This window comes from Rhinolophus sinicus, linkage group LG16 (genome assembly GCF_036562045.2).
Source record: "Rhinolophus sinicus isolate RSC01 linkage group LG16, ASM3656204v1, whole genome shotgun sequence".
Taxonomy (NCBI): domain Eukaryota; kingdom Metazoa; phylum Chordata; class Mammalia; order Chiroptera; family Rhinolophidae; genus Rhinolophus; species Rhinolophus sinicus.
In genome coordinates, this window is record NC_133765.1 from 15,993,295 (window position 1) to 16,012,068 (window position 18,774).

The 18,774-nt window shown below is 42.5% G+C and overlaps 1 protein-coding gene across 7 annotated transcripts in view; it reads left to right on the plus strand.

Moving 5' to 3' along the window:
* CLTCL1 (clathrin heavy chain like 1) overlaps positions 1 to 18,774 on the plus strand; it is an 86,774-nt gene that overhangs the window by 51,625 nt on the left and 16,375 nt on the right. For all 7 annotated transcript variants that reach the window (XM_019710154.2, XM_019710157.2, XM_019710156.2 and 4 more), the window contains exons 18-23: positions 1,120 to 1,242; positions 3,651 to 3,796; positions 11,357 to 11,540; positions 12,550 to 12,742; positions 13,327 to 13,484; positions 18,381 to 18,545. In XM_019710154.2, coding sequence (XP_019565713.2) covers positions 1,120 to 1,242; positions 3,651 to 3,796; positions 11,357 to 11,540; positions 12,550 to 12,742; positions 13,327 to 13,484; positions 18,381 to 18,545 — 969 coding nt within the window. The remainder of the gene's footprint in view (positions 1 to 1,119; positions 1,243 to 3,650; positions 3,797 to 11,356; positions 11,541 to 12,549; positions 12,743 to 13,326; positions 13,485 to 18,380; positions 18,546 to 18,774) is intronic.

Here is an 18,774-nt window from a genome sequence, read left to right on the forward strand (position 1 = left end):
AGCAAGTCACCAGTGTCTCATCCTTCTCTAGCTTTGGGCCCTGAGCATGGACGTGACAGGCCAAGGGGAACATAGCCCCTCGCCCAACAGTCTCTGGGAAGCCAGTTTCTGGGAAGCTGGGACTTGAGTTAGTTTGATACCATAAGCCACTTTTGGCTGAATTGACCACCTTTTTATTAAAGCACAGTTCAGGGACGTCTTGGAGATCTATGTACTCATCTGTCCTACGAGGTGATATAAGTTAGACATCACCTCTTAATAAGACAGAGTTCAGATAGGCAAGACACACTCACTAAGAAAGGCCTGCTCTGTCAGAGGAGAGCTGTGATGAGATTTCAGGGCAGGGTGCGGTGTGCTTGGTGCCAGGACAGCCTGCTCCTGCAACGCACATGTGAGCCACCTGCATTCGCAGACACACACGCATCACTTAGCCTCGTGCCTGGCATCAGACTCAACAAATCTGATTCCCACCAGGCCTTAGCAAGTGCCTCACAAATTGGAATGTTCTTTGTGGACAGTTGGTTTTTTGGAGATGTATTATAGCATTCAGAAAAGGATCTCAAGTTCAGTGAAAGCATATTTTAAAGTTTATAGGCCTTGAAATGTTGCAGCATATATGCTATTTTTATACCAGTTCTAGGCTATTCTAATGACACTTTAGAGATGGTTTAGAGCTAGCTACATGTGAGAATTTACATTTAAATTAAAATTAAAAACTTAGTTCCTCCTTCATACACTGTATTTCGAATGCTCAGTAGCCTCCTGTGGCTAGTGGTGGGCGTATCAGACAGCACAGATGTAGAACATTTCATCGTCTCAGAAAGTTCTGGGGACAGTGCTGCTTTAAAGTGACAGTTAAGTTGATGTGGAAAGGCGCTACGGCACATCCACTGTAAGTTGCTGCAAACTGAAAAATGGGCATTTTGAGGTAATTTGGTGCTGTGAGGAGTACATTGTCAACGCTTTGGGGTGCTGCTTGTCCCACTCAAAGCACTGTGTCTCACTTGGGCTCTGGCTCACACCAGACAAGTGTCAGGGACAGAGGGAACTGACGGGGGTGGGTCCCCCAAGTAGCTTCCGTTGGTTGGCTGCTTGTATTACACAAGTTGCTCATTTCAGGTTTGCGATGAGAATTCTCTGTTCAAAAGCGAGGCTCGCTACCTGGTGCACAGGAAGGACCCAGAGCTCTGGGCTCACGTCCTTGAAGAGACCAACCCGTCCAGGAGACAGCTGATTGACCAGGTGAGGCACAGGAACGTGCGCACTGGCACACACCTGCATTTTGCCCTCTACTCAGCTCCAGTGACGGGTTTAATGATTACGTCAAGAACCTCTTCAGATGCCTGAACAGATGATCTTGTGACCCTTCACTACTCTTCCCCCTCCAGAAGCACTTTGCCTAAAAATGGTTTTGACACTCAAGGGTGAGCGCACTTGGAGTCATTTATTGGTTGAGGGCACAGAGTTGGCCCTGATATCTAAAGTCAGGATGTTCAGCCCCAGTAAGAGGAATATTTGATGGCATGCTACATGCTGGATCCCTAATTTTTCTTCCAGCTCAGTCCCCACTGATGGAAGTTAAGTGGCTCTCAAGGTTATCTTGGCTGGACTTCCCTTTGTCGAGAACCCCATGCCCTGTTGTGACTATCCAGTGCCTCCTTGGAGCTGGGGCACAGTGCTAGGACCAGGGGTCCTTCCTAGGTACAGCCTTGGCCACTCAGCAGGCTCCCTGCAGCCTTTCAGACAGTAACAGATGGTGCCTTCGTCATCCTCTGCACCATGCCCTAGGCTGCTGGACACACAGCTTAGGAGTGGGCTGAGACCAGTGTGGGAACAAGACCCTGGTCCGGCCAGTGGGCTTCAGCACCCGCCTCCTTTGTGTGCATTGCCACCCCGCTGGGGGCATTTGTTTCAACTCGAGGGTTGTGTTTCACCTTCCTGTTTTCTCCACTCTTCCTCATGCCTGTACCATTATTTTTTCATAGTCATCTTTATTTTGGGATGTTTAGATGTATAGAATCCCATGTTATTTTGAATCTTTATCATATATTCATCTCTCAGACTTACCTAAGGATTTAATACCTTTCATCCAAACCAGGGCCTGGGACAGAGTCTTTCAAATTTCACTAGGGATTAGTCCAAGTTCACAGACAACAGACATTTCTCCAGGTGTGGTCCAGCCTCCTGGTATGTTTTGTAAATCACATCTCATTATCACTGAGAAGAGCAGATTTAACACTGTGCTTAACTAAAGCCAGCAGGTGCCTCCTGGTCTCCCTGTGTCTGTGTGGAGCCACTGGTCCTGTCATTATGTCTGCTGTGTCTGAATATTCATAGCCACCTCCTGCAGTGCCCCTCTGATTAGAGGGAGTGCATGATGGCCTTGGCAGACTGCTTTAGGTCTGGACTAGAAACTCATTATGGAAAATTTACTTAGAGGAACCAGTTTCCTGAGGTAACCTTAGGTTGGGCATCCTGTGTCAACTCAAATAGATGGTGGAAGTTTATTTTTGCCCTTAAAACAACCAGTGTGTATTTAAAGTGCTCTAAGGTTTTCAAGAACTGACAATTAGATAGATGTCATAACGCTTACTCATCTCCTACTGTGGATGGACTTGGTGTGCTGTGCCAGTTCTCCCTTCCCTCAAGTATGCCCTTTTTGGTTACTTATCTACCGTGGTAGCCTCTTTTCTCAAACTCCTCTGCATGCCTGTTGGGATTGTTTTGAACAACTCAGAGGTATCGTATGGTACCCAGTACACAGTTGCCACTTACAAGGTGGACTGGGCTGACATTGATTCGGTTCCATTGAAGCCCCTCAGGATTGCAAGGTGGAAGTTCATGGCCAAAGGTGCATATCACCTATATCAGGCCTCCTCAGACTGGCTGTTCTTTCTTATTAAGGCACTGCTATTGCCACCCTTTGATAAGCACCAGTAACTTGGCAAAGATGAAAGAGTCTGAAGTCACCAAAGGCCCCTCGTACAAGGTGCAAAGAGAGCGGTGCTGGTTTAGCCTACTGTTATTTGGGAAGTGTACTCTGGAAAAATGTCTTTATGCCCAATTTATAAGTTTCCCTGTAGCTGAGATACCATGTCATAACTGGATGAAGAGCAGTGTGGCTAGTCTTTTGTTGGTCTTTCCCTCAGAGCATTGTTCGGAGGGCTCCAGAGTTTGAGTGCACTCAACTGGATCCCTGGAAGTGGGCTGGGCCACAGCAGCTAGCAGGGGGGCTGCCAGAGGCCCCTGTGGTGTCTTCATCAGAGAAACAGAAGCCATATTTGCTATGAACCGTGCCTTAAAAAAAAAAAAAAAAAAGATGAAAGCATGTATGCATTTCAACTACCTGTTTAGTGTGCTGTGTTATTGGCTTTGGAGTAAATTTACAGTGTGTCATTGCGGCAGAAATAAGAGTCTGTAGCCCTTTTGATGTGAGAGAAAAAATTATTGTCAAGATAGAGCAAACAGGGAAATCCCTGCAATTGACCTCTTTAGATGCCCTTCCCTTTCTGCCTTGAGGAATCTCCCTTTTTTTTCCATGTCTAATCCAGGCTATCTTGGAAGAGCCCTTCCTTTATTTTTAGTTTCAGTGATACAGACTTGAATTAACTTTATCTAACCAAGTTCTTTCAAATGCTTTTTAAAACCAGGTGGTACAAACAGCATTGTCAGAAACACAGGATCCTGAAGAGGTCTCAGTCACTGTCAAGGCCTTCATGACAGCTGACCTGCCAAATGAACTGATTGAGCTGCTGGAGAAGATTGTTCTGGATAACTCTGTCTTCAGTGAGCACAGGTGAGGGGATGGTGGGGATGGGGTGGGGGTGGGAGGCAGCTGCTGACTTGGTCAGATTCAAACATCTGCCAGACACTCACTTTCCGTTGCAATCTTGTCTCACCTCATCCCCCCAACCTCACCATCAGCTGCTCCCCGGACACATGGCCAGTCTTCTTACTGCCTTCTATATCTCACTTATTTACGTCCTACTTGTCTCTTATAGCCCAGCTTAAATTCTACTTTTTCCTTCCTCTTACTTCTCTGGCCCACACTGGTCTTCTTTAACCACAACGCTCAGGAGAGGGAGCTAACATTTATTAAGGCCAAACTTGTCCCAAGTATGTTAAACTATTGAAATCATGGTGAACAAAGCTTGGAAACAAATGGCAAGAGAACTAAACCTGGGCATGTATCAGAGAAGACTTGTTGGAGGTGTAATGTAGAAGCATGATGAATATGATCTGGGGTAGGAAGAACAGTCTGGGCAAAAGCAACAGCATAGACAGCCATCTTGGAGGTTACAGAGCATGCTTTAATGTGGTCTCACCTACTATTTATCACCACTTTAAAATTCATTGTCGAAGAATCTGTGTCAAACAGATTATAGTGTATTCACATTGTAAATCCTGCTCTAAAGATTTAATTATAAGATTTATTTTGTAGGCCAGAAAGTCTTTTGAGGTCTGTGGTATTGTGTTAAGGAGTGTGTGTAAATTTTTTTTGTTTTGAAACTTGGAAATGCTATATGGTAAATGATGGAATGTGAAATTACATTTTCATGGAATCATAAACTCTGATGATGGGATGCCAGAGTTAAGTTACCTGAAGTGGCTAGGATATTCTATCTGGCTAACTCCTTTGATAGATATTAGCTTGTTAGTACTTCCCACAGAGACACTTAAAGGTGGTTCTGGCTTTGTGCGCTGCCTCCTTGGACACTGTTGCTTCTCAGACGTGTGGGGGAACCTTCAAGTTCAGATCCTATCACTAGAAAATCTTAAAATGTAGGATTAAATATACAAGTGATCTTTAATTTTCCCCCGTCTTCCACCTCCCCCCCCACCCCTACCCCCACCCCCCGCCGCACTCAGGTTCAAGCCGTTGTTTCTCAGTCTAGTTGTGTAGGACACAGCTCCCTGGCCCATGCTGGTGTTATGAGCCTTGCGCTCCCCCCGGCTGAGGCAGTCGGGTCACTGGTCATCAGTCGGCCACTCACGGCAGATCTCGCCGACTGCTGGCCACTCACAATGACTACAAATGATCTTTTAAAATGAATCAGTGAGCTAGTGAGTAAATAAAGAAGTCTGAGATTAAAAAAGAAAAACAACAACAGAGAAGTAGCAAGGACACAATCTGACTTATGCCAAACCCTGTTGAACCCAGGCTGTGTTTCTAACACCCTACAAGACACAGAGGGCAGAAGACAAGACCTAAGGGCCTACGACAGGTGTGAAGTTTAAAAGAAACCCCTCCTCAGTGCAAGGATAAACTAAGAATGTGACAGTACTTTGTAGCCCTCTGCTGAGAGAGCAGCCAAAACGAACTTAAAAAGCGCTTTTTTGAACCAGGTGCTAGATTATGATGACAAAATTGGCCCTGACAAGCTGACCTTCTTATGAGTTTTAGCACAAATTCATGTGAACTGGCATAGCATTAAAAAATCCTCAAGTGAGTAATTTAATTTTAAAGTTATTGCCATCAAGTATTACCTTCAGACCTCTGTCAGAGACAAACACACATCCTGTTGAGAAGAACCTACCTTCTAGCAAGAATTCAAATAATTCTGACAGATTGCATTCCAAGAAATAATAAGTTTCTAGTAAAAATATTAACAAAATGTGTAAGGAAACAAAACACTATTACTAGTAAGAGCTAGCAGTAAAAGTCTAGTCAGACCTGCCTAGAGAAACTAGAATTATCAGAGGTATTGGAATTATCAGGCACAGAATATAAAATTACATATAATGTAAATACCAAAAAAAAAAAGTCAAGCTGATTTTTAAAGTACCAAATTAACTTTGATAAATATATATTACACACACACACACACACACACACACACAATTGAAATAAACCCCAAATAGGTTTAGCAGCATTAGTGAATAAGTGAATTAAAAAACAGATGTGAAAAAATTGCAGAAACATAACCAAGACAGGTGGAAATGTAAAAAGATTTAAGAGATGTACAGGTTGAAGGGGCGATGTAATCAGAGCCTCAGAGAGAGTGGAGAATAAGAAACACTGTTTGGAGGAAGAATGATAGAGATTTTCACAGAAGTGATTAAATTCTAGTTGTCAAATTCAGGAAGCCCAACAAATCCCAAGGAGGATTAATTTTTTAAAAAATACCTTTGCACACATTATAGCAAAACTGCAGAACATCAAACAAAATTTTTAAGCAGCCAGCCAGAGAGAAGAAAGCTTACCTACAAAGGAATATGAATTAGATTGACAGCAGATTTCTAACAGCTTCAGTTGAAGCCAAAGGATAATGGGATGGTATAAGTACTTTAGAATGCTCATAATAAGTAACTGTCAGGTTGGGATTATATATATATTGTAAAATTAAGAATAAGATGAAATAAAGATGCTTTCATACAGATTAAATGAGGGAGTTTGTCAATAACAGGCCTTCACTAAAGGGAACTTGAACAGGCTTATTTTAGGTAGAAGGAAAGCAATTCCATGTGGGGACAACAAGGAGTAAAGAACAAAAAAGTAACAGCTATATAAAACAAAAAATATCTTGTGTTAGAAAGACAAAGAACTAAAATTATTAATGGCTGAGTGAAAGTTGGGAGGTAGTAGTATTGTAAGGTCCTTTTTTTGTTTAGGAAGAAGGTAAAGATAATGATTAATATTAGTCTTTGATAGATTAAGTATTTGTGTTAAAATTTCAAGTGGAACCACTAAAAGAACAGACTATAAAACGTCTAAACTAGTAGAGGATAAAGATGGAATGAGAGAATTACCAACCCAAAAGAAGGCCAAGAAAGATACATAAAAAAAGGTAGGAACAAATGGCAAGTATAAAATAAGATGGTAGAAGTAAATCTAAATATAGCAATAATTACATTAAATGTAAATGGATCATATATTCCAGTTAAAAGACAAAGATATTCAGATGGTAGAGAAACAAAACCAAGAGTATGCTGTTTATAAAACACATCTAAAACATAAGAATAATAAGAACTTAAAAGAATGAAAAAATATTACACAAATACCAAACCTAAAAACACTTGTATTATATTGATATATTTTATATATTTTTATATGGTATATATTAGTATCACAAATTAGACATTAAGGTAAAATCATTATTGAAGAAAAGAGGGCCGGTATATAATGATAAAAGGTTCAGTTCACCAGGAAGATAATTCTGAATTTGTATACACCTATTAATATCGCCTCAAAATAAATAAAGCAAAAATTGACAAAATTGCAAGGAGACATAGGCAAATTCACTGTATTGGGAGACTTTAACATACTTCTTCAAGTAATTAATAGAACAATTAGATTTTAAAAACCTAATAAGTATATTAAAAAAATATATAAAAATGATAACAGTAGACATAATTTTAAGTATATAAAACAGTAAGTATAACTAACTGTTGACAGTTAATGTGCATTGTAAGCTTGCTGGAATGAATTTACATATATTCAATAAGTACACATGATTGTTAAAGAAAAAGCAAACTGGAAGACAGATAAATAAAAGCGTGAACTTCTACATTCCTACTCACTCAGCCATGGTAAACAGTTGGATATAAATTCATGAATGGTCAGAAGATCACACTGAAAGACATTGGTTTTACTCACATCACTCAAATTCAATACAATACCAATAAAAATCCCTATTTGTTTTCTTATGGAACTTGACAAGGAAATTTTAAATCAAAAGGATAAAAGACCAAGAATAGTCAAGATGCTCCTAATACAAATAATAAATTACCCAAGAAGTGAGAATGGGTGTTGAGATGGCAAGGTGCTTACTCCAATCTAGAATTATTGTAAAACTAAATTAAGACTTGATGGTTTGGGGAAGAAATAGAGAAATGGACCGTTTATAATAAAGAGCCCTAAAATACACACACATATGTAAAACATGTATTTATGACAGCTAGCTATATAAATGGAAACAATAGATTTTTCAATGAGTAATGTTAGGACAAATGGTTATCCATATGGGAAAAATTTGAAATTGGACACCTATCCCATACTATGTAAAGATGTGAGTGTAAGAGGCAAAACTATAATATTTTTAGAGTTTATCTTCAGAAGAGTATATTTATGGCCTAATGAACTCTTAAGCCAATCATAAGAAAAAATAAAACTTTTGTGAAAAGCGGATAAATAGGATTATGTTAAACTTAAGAACTTTATCATAAGGTGAGAAAAGCTACAAATGGGGCAATGACATTTGCAATTTATATAACCAACAAAAACTAGCACGGAGACCACAATGAAAGAAAAACTGAAACAACCTGAGAGAAAGCTCAGCAAAGCACTTGAGCAGTCCTTCAGCGAGAGGAGAGGCAGCCAGTGGATCTAAGGCAGGAATTCAGCCTCCTCAGCCCTCAAGGAAACACTGTGGCTGCTGTGCACCCTCCCCTTCCTCCTACAGAGCAGCAGGGATCTAGCTCCCCTGTCAGCATTGATGAAAATGTCGAGCAACTGGGCCTCTTACCTGCCCTGCTGGGAATGCCCATTACACTTGGAAGGTGGTATGTGCCCAAAGATGCAGTTTCCACTCTTGGTTATGAACCCTAAAGAAACACGGCTTGTATGTGTCAGGAGACATGTGCAAGAATGCTCAAAGCAGCATGGTTTCCAATAGCAAAGATCTGAGCGCAGTCCAGCTACCATCAGTAAATAGGCTGTGGTACCATCATGCAGTGGAAAGGAATACTATACAACAGCATAGATGAATCTGAGGGCCTAACTTTTTAATGTATTTTCTTTCTTCTTTTTAATATTATACAGTAAAATTAACCTTTTGGGGGAGGATGTACACTGCTAGGAATTTTAACATATGTCCAGATCATACACCCACCACTATCAGGATAGAGCACAGTTCCCTCAGCCTATGAAATTCCCCTGTGCCAGCTATCTTTTATAGTCACATCCCCCCATCCCTGCACCCCTGGCAACCACCCATCTAGTCACCATCGCTCTGGTTTTGCCTTTTCAAGAATGTCACGTAAAGGCAATCACATAGTAATCTTTTGAGGCTGGCGTCTTTCACTCAGCATGATGCCTTTGAGATTCATCCAAGTTGTTGTGTGTGTCAATAGTTCGTTCTTTTTTTATTGCTGAATAGTGTTCCATTGTATGAATGTACCACAGTTTGTTCATTCGCTCATGGAAGGACATTTGGGTTATTTTCAGTTTGGGTGATTATGAATACAGCTGCTGTAAACATTTGTGTCCAGATTTTTGTTTGAACATACCCAACTGATTCATAGGATATATGTATGTTTAACTATTTAAGAAACTGCCAAACTGTTGTTTTCCAGAGTGGCTGTATCATTTTGCATTCCCACCTGCAATGTGTGAGAATTCCAGTTGCTCCGCATCTTCACCAGCACTTGGTAGTACCAGTATTTATTTTTTATTTTAGCCTTTCTAATAAGTATATAGTGGTATGTCATTGTGGCTTTCATTTGTATTTCCCTAATGGCTAATATTGTTAAACAACTTTTCTCTTGCTTATTTGCCATCCGTATATCCTTTTTGGTGAAATGTCTCTTCAAATCTTTTGCCTATTTTTCAAATGGATTATTTGGTTTTTTTACTGTTGAGTTTTGAGAGTTTTTTTATACTTTCTGGATAACAAGCCCTACTTTCTGGATACAAGCCCTTTGTTGGATATGTGATTTGCAAATATTTTTTTCCCAATGTGTAGCTTCTCTTTCTGTTCTACCAATATCATTTACATAGCAAAACTTTTCATTTTGATCAAGTCCAATTTATAAACTTTTGTGGATTGTGTGTTTTTTTTTGTTAAGTCTAAGAACTCTTTGCCTAATCCAAGTTCACAAAGATTATCTGCTATGTTTCCTTCTAGAAGTTTTATAGTTGTACATTTTACATTTAGATCTGTGATCCAATATCCAATAAGGTTGAAGTTAAGGTTGGAGTTCATTTTTTTGCATATGTATGTACACTCATTCCAACAGTATTTTTGGATCCTTTTCCCATTGAATTTGCTTTTGCATCTTTGCCAAAAATCAGTTGGCCAGGTTGTGTGATTCCTCCAACTTTATTCTTGTTCAAAATTTAGAATGAGCTTGTCTATACCTACAGGAAAATGTCCTGGGATTTTTATTGGAATTGCATGAAATCTGTAGACCAATTTAGGGAGAATTGGTATCTTTACTATGTTGAGTCCTTGAATGCAATACATCTCTCTATGTATTTAGATCTCTGATTTTTCTCACCAGCATTTTATAGGTTTAAGCATACAGATTGTTTACATGTTTATTAAATTTATACCTAAGCGTTTCATATTTTGGAGCTATTGTAAAATTTGGGGGGGTTACAATTATACATCGCTAGTATATAGAAATACAGTTGATTTTTATTGTTGACCTTATATCCTGAAACCTTGCTAAACTTATTAGTTCTAGGATTTTGATTTTGATTTTTAGATTCCGTGGAATTTTCTATCAATCATGTTGCCTGCAAATAGGAACAGTTTTATTTCTGATCAAGATGCTTTTTATTTATTTTTCTTGCCTATATGCCCCAACTAGAACCTTCAGTACAGTATTGAATAGAAGTGGTGAAAGTGGACATCCTTGTATTGTTCCTGATCCTGAGAAGAATCAGCCGGTCTCTCACCATCAAGTATAATATTAGCTGTGGGGTTTTTGTAGATGTCCTTTGTCGGATTGAAGAAGTTCCCTTCTGTTTCTAGCTTGCTGAGAGTTTTATCCTTAATGAGTGTTGGATTTTGTCAGATGCTTTTTCTGTCAATTCATGATGATCATGTTGTTTTTCTTTTTTAGATTTATAATATGGTGTATTACATTGATTATTTCTCACATTTTTGAATAGAGCAAAAGAAAACTAATTTTGTACGAATGCATCTAGTATGATTAAAAAACAGGAAAGTTATTTGTGATTATTTGGAATTTACCTTCCCAATAAATGCACTTCACTTATTTAAAAAAAAAAAAAAGAACGTTCAAAAACGTGCAAAACTATTTATATTACTTAGAGATACAATATATGTGGTAACACTATAAAGAACCACAAAGAAATGATACAGGCACAGTTCAGGAGAATAGGCATTTCTGAAGTGGGAGCAGAAGGCAGCTACTGGAGAAGCCACAGCAGCCCCCCGGTTCTCTTAGCTGGCGCCTTCCCAAGACTTCAGATCCCATATACTTCATAAATATTCTATTGTATCTACTTATCAGTCGTGTGTGTGTGTGTGTGTGTGTGTGTGTGTGTGTGTGTGTGTGTGTGTGTATTAAATTCTTTTTAAAACCGGGGGTCTGCGGCTGGCCATCCTGCCAAAGAGTGTTGTGTGCATTCTTTCTGTGACACCTGCTGACTGCCACCTCTCCTCAGGAATCTCCAGAATCTGCTGATCCTGACGGCCATCAAAGCGGACCGCACTCGGGTCATGGAATACATCAGCCGCCTGGACAACTATGACGCCCCCGACATCGCAAGCATTGCCGTCAGCAGTGGTCTATATGAGGAGGCCTTTGCCATCTTCCGCAAGTTTGATGTGAATGCCTCAGCAATCCAGGTGAGCTGCTGAGTGCGGTCACGCTGGACCCTCGCTCCCTCTGCCACACTGCGTCCTTGTCATCGCCGAGGGTTGTTGGTGCATCGCTCAGATTTTTGCACTTTTCTGCTCCTCACCAGTGACCCCTCTTCTGAACCTGTTGGCTCCTTCTCTGTTGGTGCTCCTTTTGTCTAGCTATAACCCCCCACTTCTCAGTCATTCCCCAGTACCCTCCTGGACTTGAGTACCTGACACAAGGTGCGCTCTCAGACCTCAAGTGTTTGATTCTCAGAAGCTCTCACACATGACGATTGTTCTAACCCTTCACCACTCCCCCCCATGCGGTTTCAATTCCTCAGCAACCCTGCCAGCCCTCCTGCCTGCCTTCAACCTCACCAAGAACACTTCCCTTCATCCTCATCCCTTTCCTCCCAGTCTGCCCGTCTTTTCTGGTTTTACTTCCAAACCAATTGTAAACCACAAGACATATCATGTTAACTGCTTTCTTACCAATATTTCTTACTTCCTTGCCTCTTCCTTTATCATTTTTCTTTACCTGCCTGTGAGTCCTCAATCTAGAAGCCCCTCTTTTTGGTTCACACGTGGGCTGTGGCCTTGCTCAGACTATATGGGGGCCCTCCAGGCTGCCCTGCAAGCTTGTGTCTGCCTGATGAGCTGTCTCATTTCCACAGCAGCTCCTTTGGACCTTTATAGCCTGTATGTCCCATTGCAATATCTTGCCCCCCAAGATCAGGAGGCAACTCCTGTGTCCTACCAATGGCCCAGAAAGCTTAGCCTGGCCTTTTCCTTCCTTTATGCCTCATTGTTGGAGTGTCTCTTCTGTCATCCTTCTCCCTGTTGTACTACAGCTCTCATCCTTTCTCTCCATTCACTCATCTGAGAAATACTTAGTGCCCAGTTGTTTTGGACTGAATCATGTAACTTTAGGCAGAATTTGGAACTGAACAAAAATCCGTCTGCTCCCTGGAGCTGTGTGTTGCAGAAATGAGAACCCTCTTGTAACGCATAGGTCCTGATCGAGCACATCGGAAACCTAGACCGTGCTTACGAGTTTGCAGAGCGATGCAATGAGCCTGCTGTGTGGAGTCAGCTGGCTCGTGCCCAGCTCCAGAAAAACCTGGTGAAGGAAGCCATCGATTCCTACATCAGAGCTGATGACCCTTCCTCTTACCTGGATGTTGTCCAGGCAGCCAGCAAGAGCAGTAAGTGAACCTTCTCTCCACAGGGCTCTGTTTCTCATTGGGCGAAGCCTAGTGAAGCCTAGTGTGGCCCTCCTTGGAATCCGCATGTGTTATGCATCCAGAGATAAGAAGACACAGCTGAATGGAAGTTTTCTGAAAGAGTATGAGATAAATGTCATTCTGTTAATGAGACTAGCTCTTCAGTTGACTCTTCCCTCTTTTACAAGACAATACAATTTAAGCACAATGGATACCACTGTCATAATAACTTTAAGATCAGAGATTTAGACCCAGTTTCTTCGGGCCATTCTAATTGATTGTGGCTGCAGCCTCTTCAGTGGCTGGAATAAGTATCACATCCCCTGGTGGAGTTCCCATCCCCTAGATGGCTCCTATGGGTTCTGCTCCTGCCCCATTCTCCCACCTAGGATAAGACTCTGCTCAGTGGGCAAAGTCCAAGACCTTCTAGACCTTAGCTGGAGCCCGAATCCTCCTGCAGCAGAGCTGGTGGGTCAACATCCTGATTAAGGACAGACTGGAAGGAATTGAGCCCCTGGTTAAACTGAGGAGCTCTGAGTTAACCTGTTTCTGTTTTCTGTCTTTAGACAATTGGGAGGATCTGGTTAAATTTCTACAGATGGCCAGGAAAAAGGGCCGCGAATCCTACACAGAGACAGAACTTATTTTTGCCCTGGCTAAAACTAGCCGTCTCTCTGAGCTAGAAGATTATATTAATGGACCCAACAATGCCCACATCCAGCAGGTAGGCTGTGCCCTCAGGGACTGTGAATTGTTATAGGGGGGTTCAGGGATAGCTCCCTAGAGTGGTACAAATCTGATGGTGAGAAACAAGCCATACACTGGATTAAGTCCCCTGTTAACATCCCTGGCTGTACATGTCAGAGTGATTCTTCTTGAGGTGTCAGGACTATGCGCAGGTGCCCTAGCTGTTACCGCCAAAGAACAAAGTGAACTGAATAACTTGCCAGATGAAAAAGATATGTTGAAAATTATTAGCTTTCCCGTGTGTCAGCAATTATCAGATAACATAATTGGGAAAGAATCCTTTTTAAGTAGGAATACAACCAAAATGTTTTTTAAAAACCTTAAAAAAAAACTTAGATAAAACATCTAAATAATTGTAAAGTCTGCGATTTCCAGGGGTAAAATGTTATCCCTGGAAAAAGTGATAAAGAAAGATGAAGGGGTAGTGGAATATATTTTAACTGCAGTAATTGCAAGTTTGCTTTTCTTAAAAAAAAAATACACACATGCTTCATTGAAATAAATAACACAAAAGTGGACTTCAGGTTTTTTATTTCAAAGTAAGTTCCAATTAATTGTCAGACGTTAGGTTAGAGTTTTTGTTTTTTTGTTTTTTTGTTTGTTTGTTTTTTTATTAGTTTCAGTTGCACAAGACAAAGCAAAACTTAGACGTTTATCATTTATATCCCTCACACTGTGTGAACCCCCCTCCCCCCATCCACTATCCCTCTGTACGATCCCCAAATTAATTTTCAAACCCCCATGACCATCTTGTGGTTTTGAAAGGGGTTAAGAGTTCATCACATAATTCTGTAACCAAAATTAAATTCCAGGTGAAAGAATTATAATCAAAAGTTGAGGGTTTTTTCTTAATATAAATATTTATTTGAATCTTTGTATGAGGAGGGAGTTTTTAAGCATATCAGAAGTGGAAGAAAGCACAAAGGAAAGTAATCTAGCTCATTCATCTAATGCATAAAAGTGTTAAAAAATATGTATGCAGTAGACCCCCTTATCTGTGATTTCACTTTCTGCGGTTTCAGTTGCCCACTATGGTCAACTGTGGTCCAAAAATAATAAATAGAAAATTCCAGAAGTAAACAATTCATAAGTTTTAAATTGCATGCCATTCTGAGTACTTCACCTAATCACATAGGCATTGTATCATCTCGCATCATCACAAGAAGGGTGAGTACAGTAAAATAAGATAATTTGAGAGAAAAAGATACCACGTTCATCTAATATTTATTACAGTATGTTATAATAGTTCCATTTTATTATTAGTTATTGTGCTCAATCTCTTACTGTGCCTAATTTACAAATTAAACTTCATCATAGATCTGTATGTATGGGAAAAAACATAGAATATATAGTTTTCAGTACTATCTGCAGTTCCAAGCATCCACTGGGGGTCTTGCAACATATCCCCTGCAGATAAGGGGGAACTGCTGTATTCCTTATCATGGGCCTTATTTATCTAATGCAAAAATACATCCCAGGAAAGTACAAAAGGTCCAGACAGCTTGACTTATACTAATAAAAATTGAAAGCCAGTGAATGTACAGCAAAAAGAAAGAAACAACAACTATTGATGGAATATAATACAGCCATTACAAGTATTTGTTTGTGATAGAAAAGCCTCTCAAAATAAATTCCAGCAGAGTGAAAACCTTGCATGTACAATATAATAAACATATAAGCCTAGAAAAACACCCAAGATGGGGACAGTGAACAACTCTGAGATAATGAAATTGGACAACATCATATTACTTTCCTCTACTTGCCTGTGTTTGCCAAGTTCATTTTTGAATCAGTGACCACACTTTTAAGATTATCTTTATAATCAGAAAATTAATAACAGTATTAGAAAATGAAACCTTGTCCAAAATCTCCATCTGAATTCATAACAGGATTCTCCTGGAATGGCTGGAGAGTCTGTTAAATACGGTCGTCAGAGCTGCCCTGGGTCATGCAGAAGTGAAAGCCTGAGACTGGCCAGACTAGGGAGCATAGAGAGCTTGTTTGTTCTTTGCCTGGGCACACTGAGGCTGGGCGTCTTCCCCGCCTTCCTCAGCCCTCCAAGATGGGGTCAGTACACGTCAGCCAGACCCAGCCCACTGCCTGTTTTTTATGTTTCCCACAGTCTGGCTTCTGCCAGCTGCATCTCCACGATGTCATTTAACTCATTTTCCCTATATTTCCTGTAAATTGGCAGTAACCACAGTCTTCAAGGATCATATGCTTTGATACAATACTTAGTTTATTCATCTAGTCAACAAACTTTTGTCGAGCATCTGCCTTGTACCAGGGTGGGGGCTGCAGATGCAGCAGTGAAAATAGTCAAATTTCTGCCCTCATGGATCTTCAGATCCATTCAGAAGTCTATGGTATGTTCAATGGCAAGTATAAAGGAGGAAAGTGCAGTGGTGAGGGGTGGGCAGAGTTAGCGCAGGCAATGGGTGTGAAGGTGGGGGGTGCCATTCTAGACAGGCTGGTGGGGAAGGTATCCTGGAGGGGACTACTTGTGTCTGCATCCCTCTGAGAGCAGAGCAGGCCGCCGTGCTTGGGCCTGCGAGGAGGCAGTGTTTGCGTGGTTACAGGAGCAGTGCAGAGGCGGCCCTGGCAGCTGAAGCAGAGCGATCGAATACCAGAGGGCTCAGAGTTCAAGGCAAAGAGGGAACAGCGGGGAGAGGCGGTTTTTGGCACCATGTGTTGGGACTTGTGGGCTGTAAGCAGGACACTGGCCTCCACTCTGGGTGAGACTAGAGGATTCTGGGCAGAGGAGGGATGTAATCTGATCTAGGTGTTAACAGAACCCCTCTGGCTGCTGTGTTGAGAACAGACTGAAGGAGAGGCTGAAGCAGTGAGAGCAGACTGTTCAGTAACCTAGGCAAGAGTTGATAACAATTCAGATAAGGTAGTCAGGTGAGCGGCACCGAGCTCCTGCTGAGTCTGAAGGTGGAGCTACCAGGGTTGCTGCGGAGTGCTTATGAAGACGGAGGAAGGCAGCTTCATACTTTGGGGTGTAGGCCAGCCCTTCTGGACAGATGGACTTGTGCTCACTGTTGTGGGGGGTAGTGTGTGCAGCATCCTGGAAGGGAGTCAGGACTCACATTAGGACAAGTTGACCTCTATTCGACACCCACAAGGGGTCTGTCCAGCTGGATATGGGAGTCAAGTTTCCAAGAAGAATTCTAGACTAGAGCTGTAAATGTGGCAGCCTTCTGTGTACAGGTGGGAGTTGGGGAGGGTGCTGAAGCCTGAGACCAGGGCACTCCAAAGCTCTGGGGCAGGGAGAAGTCGGGGTGGGAAAGAGCAAGGAGTGTTGTCCAGGGAACCCGGTAGGCGTCTGCGAGGGAGAGCGATGGGTCAGCCAAACACTGCACGTCACAAACTAGAGACTTGGCCATGATGACCTGCTAGGAAATCTGCAAGAGCCTAATTGTAGCAGCTGCCAAAGAGGACACGAGAGGGTGGGGACAGCTCTAAGGCACACAACGCCTCTTCTGGAAAATGTTGCTCTAAAGCAGTGGTGTCCAAACTGCGGCCCGCGGGCCAACTGCGGCCCATGATCCATTGTTAATTGGCCCGCAGCAAATTCCAAAATATATTTAGTTTACTTAAATAAACCAGGTGAGGCAATACGTACTTCACCTCGAGTGAGTGGCCCGGCTGTTTGTGTATTTTACCACATAATGGCCCTTGGTGAAAAACGTTGAAAAAAGTTTGGACACCCCTGCTCTAAAGGAAAGGGTGGAAACAGAATGATGGCTGATGCTGAGCTGAGGTCAGCATGAGGGCTATCTGTTCAGTTGGGTTTTGAGCTAAAGAATAGTGGTTCCTTGAGCTTATCAGAGTGGTTTAGTACAGAGGGTGAAATCACTACGGGGGCGGCTGGGATGCTGACGTGGAGCCGGGGAATGGGCTGCGGTCACGTGCTACAGTAGAGTTGGCCTTGGTGGCTGGGTGAGGGGGCAGGCACGGTCCTGGTGCTTATAGAGGGCTCTTCTGGTTGTTTCCTCAGAGATGGGGAGCCAGGTCCTCAACTTGAAGAGCTATTGGAGATTTGAGGAGAGAAGTTAGGAAATGGTTGACAAGGAGAGAGTATCTGGACTAAAGGAGTGGGATTGCCAGTGTTGTGAGCTCCTCTGAGGTTTTATCATGAAGTTTAAAAGAGACCAGTCAGCACTTGGGGTTCAGCTATCAGTGGTTAGCTCTGCAGTCCCAGCTGTGAGTCGGCAGAAGAGTGCTCTAAGCAAGACTGGGTTTGTCCAAGTGAGTACAAGCAAGTACAACTGAGGGAGTGAGGGTGGAGCGACACAGCTTGCCCATGGACAGCGGGCTGCAAGGAGCGGAGGCCAGGCACAGATAGGGGTGGTGGGGCAGGAGTGGGGTGCTCGAGGCAGGAAGCTGCAAAGAAGGGGAGGCCGCAAGCCAAGAGTAGATTCTTGTGCCAGGGTTCCCAGAGGTGGCAGCTCTCTGACAGTGACTGGCTGTTGTCTTGCGGAACACTAGGCCCCCAGAGCAGAGGAAGTTAAAGAAAGCTAAAGATGTCCAGGAATGAGGAAGATCTGCTGAAGGCAGCAAGGAGGGCTGGTGTGTGACCCCGGCATGAGATTCTTGGTCTGCAGTTGTTAGTAGGAAGAAAGGGACTGGGGTGCAGGTGTGGGAGATGACAGCCAGCACACGTAGGAGTAGGCTGGTGGAGAGCGGGTCTGGTGGCTGGAGGTACATTTCATCTTCCAGGAGTTGTGCGATGGCCCTGGCTGCTGTGTGATCAGAAAGACACTCACCTCCTTTGGAAACAAAATAGCTCTGACACCTAGGAACTTCAGACCAACTCTGGGGAATCTTCCTGTTTAAGGTCTCAGCAGAACTCCCCAATTGTTTGTAGGTTGGAGACCGCTGTTATGAGGAGGGAATGTTCGAGGCAGCCAAGCTGCTGTACACCAGTGTTTCTAACTTTGCCCGCCTGGCTTCCACCCTGGTCCACCTTGGGGAGTATCAGGCAGCGGTGGACAGCAGCCGCAAGGCCAACAGCACACGGACGTGGAAGGAGGTAAGTGTGGGAAGTCGCCGGAGAGCGAGTCTACCGAGCCTTCCCTCCTGTCCTTCCTTGTACCCCACACCCTTGGACCTGCCACATGGGACAGGTTTGGACACCTGCCTTGTCCTGGGATGGTGCAGAGAACCTTGTAAGCTCACATTTGTGGTTGAAGCAAAGGCCCCAGGGAACCCCATGTTGAACCATTCAATTCCCAGAAGCTGTCTTAAAAGCAGGGAATTGT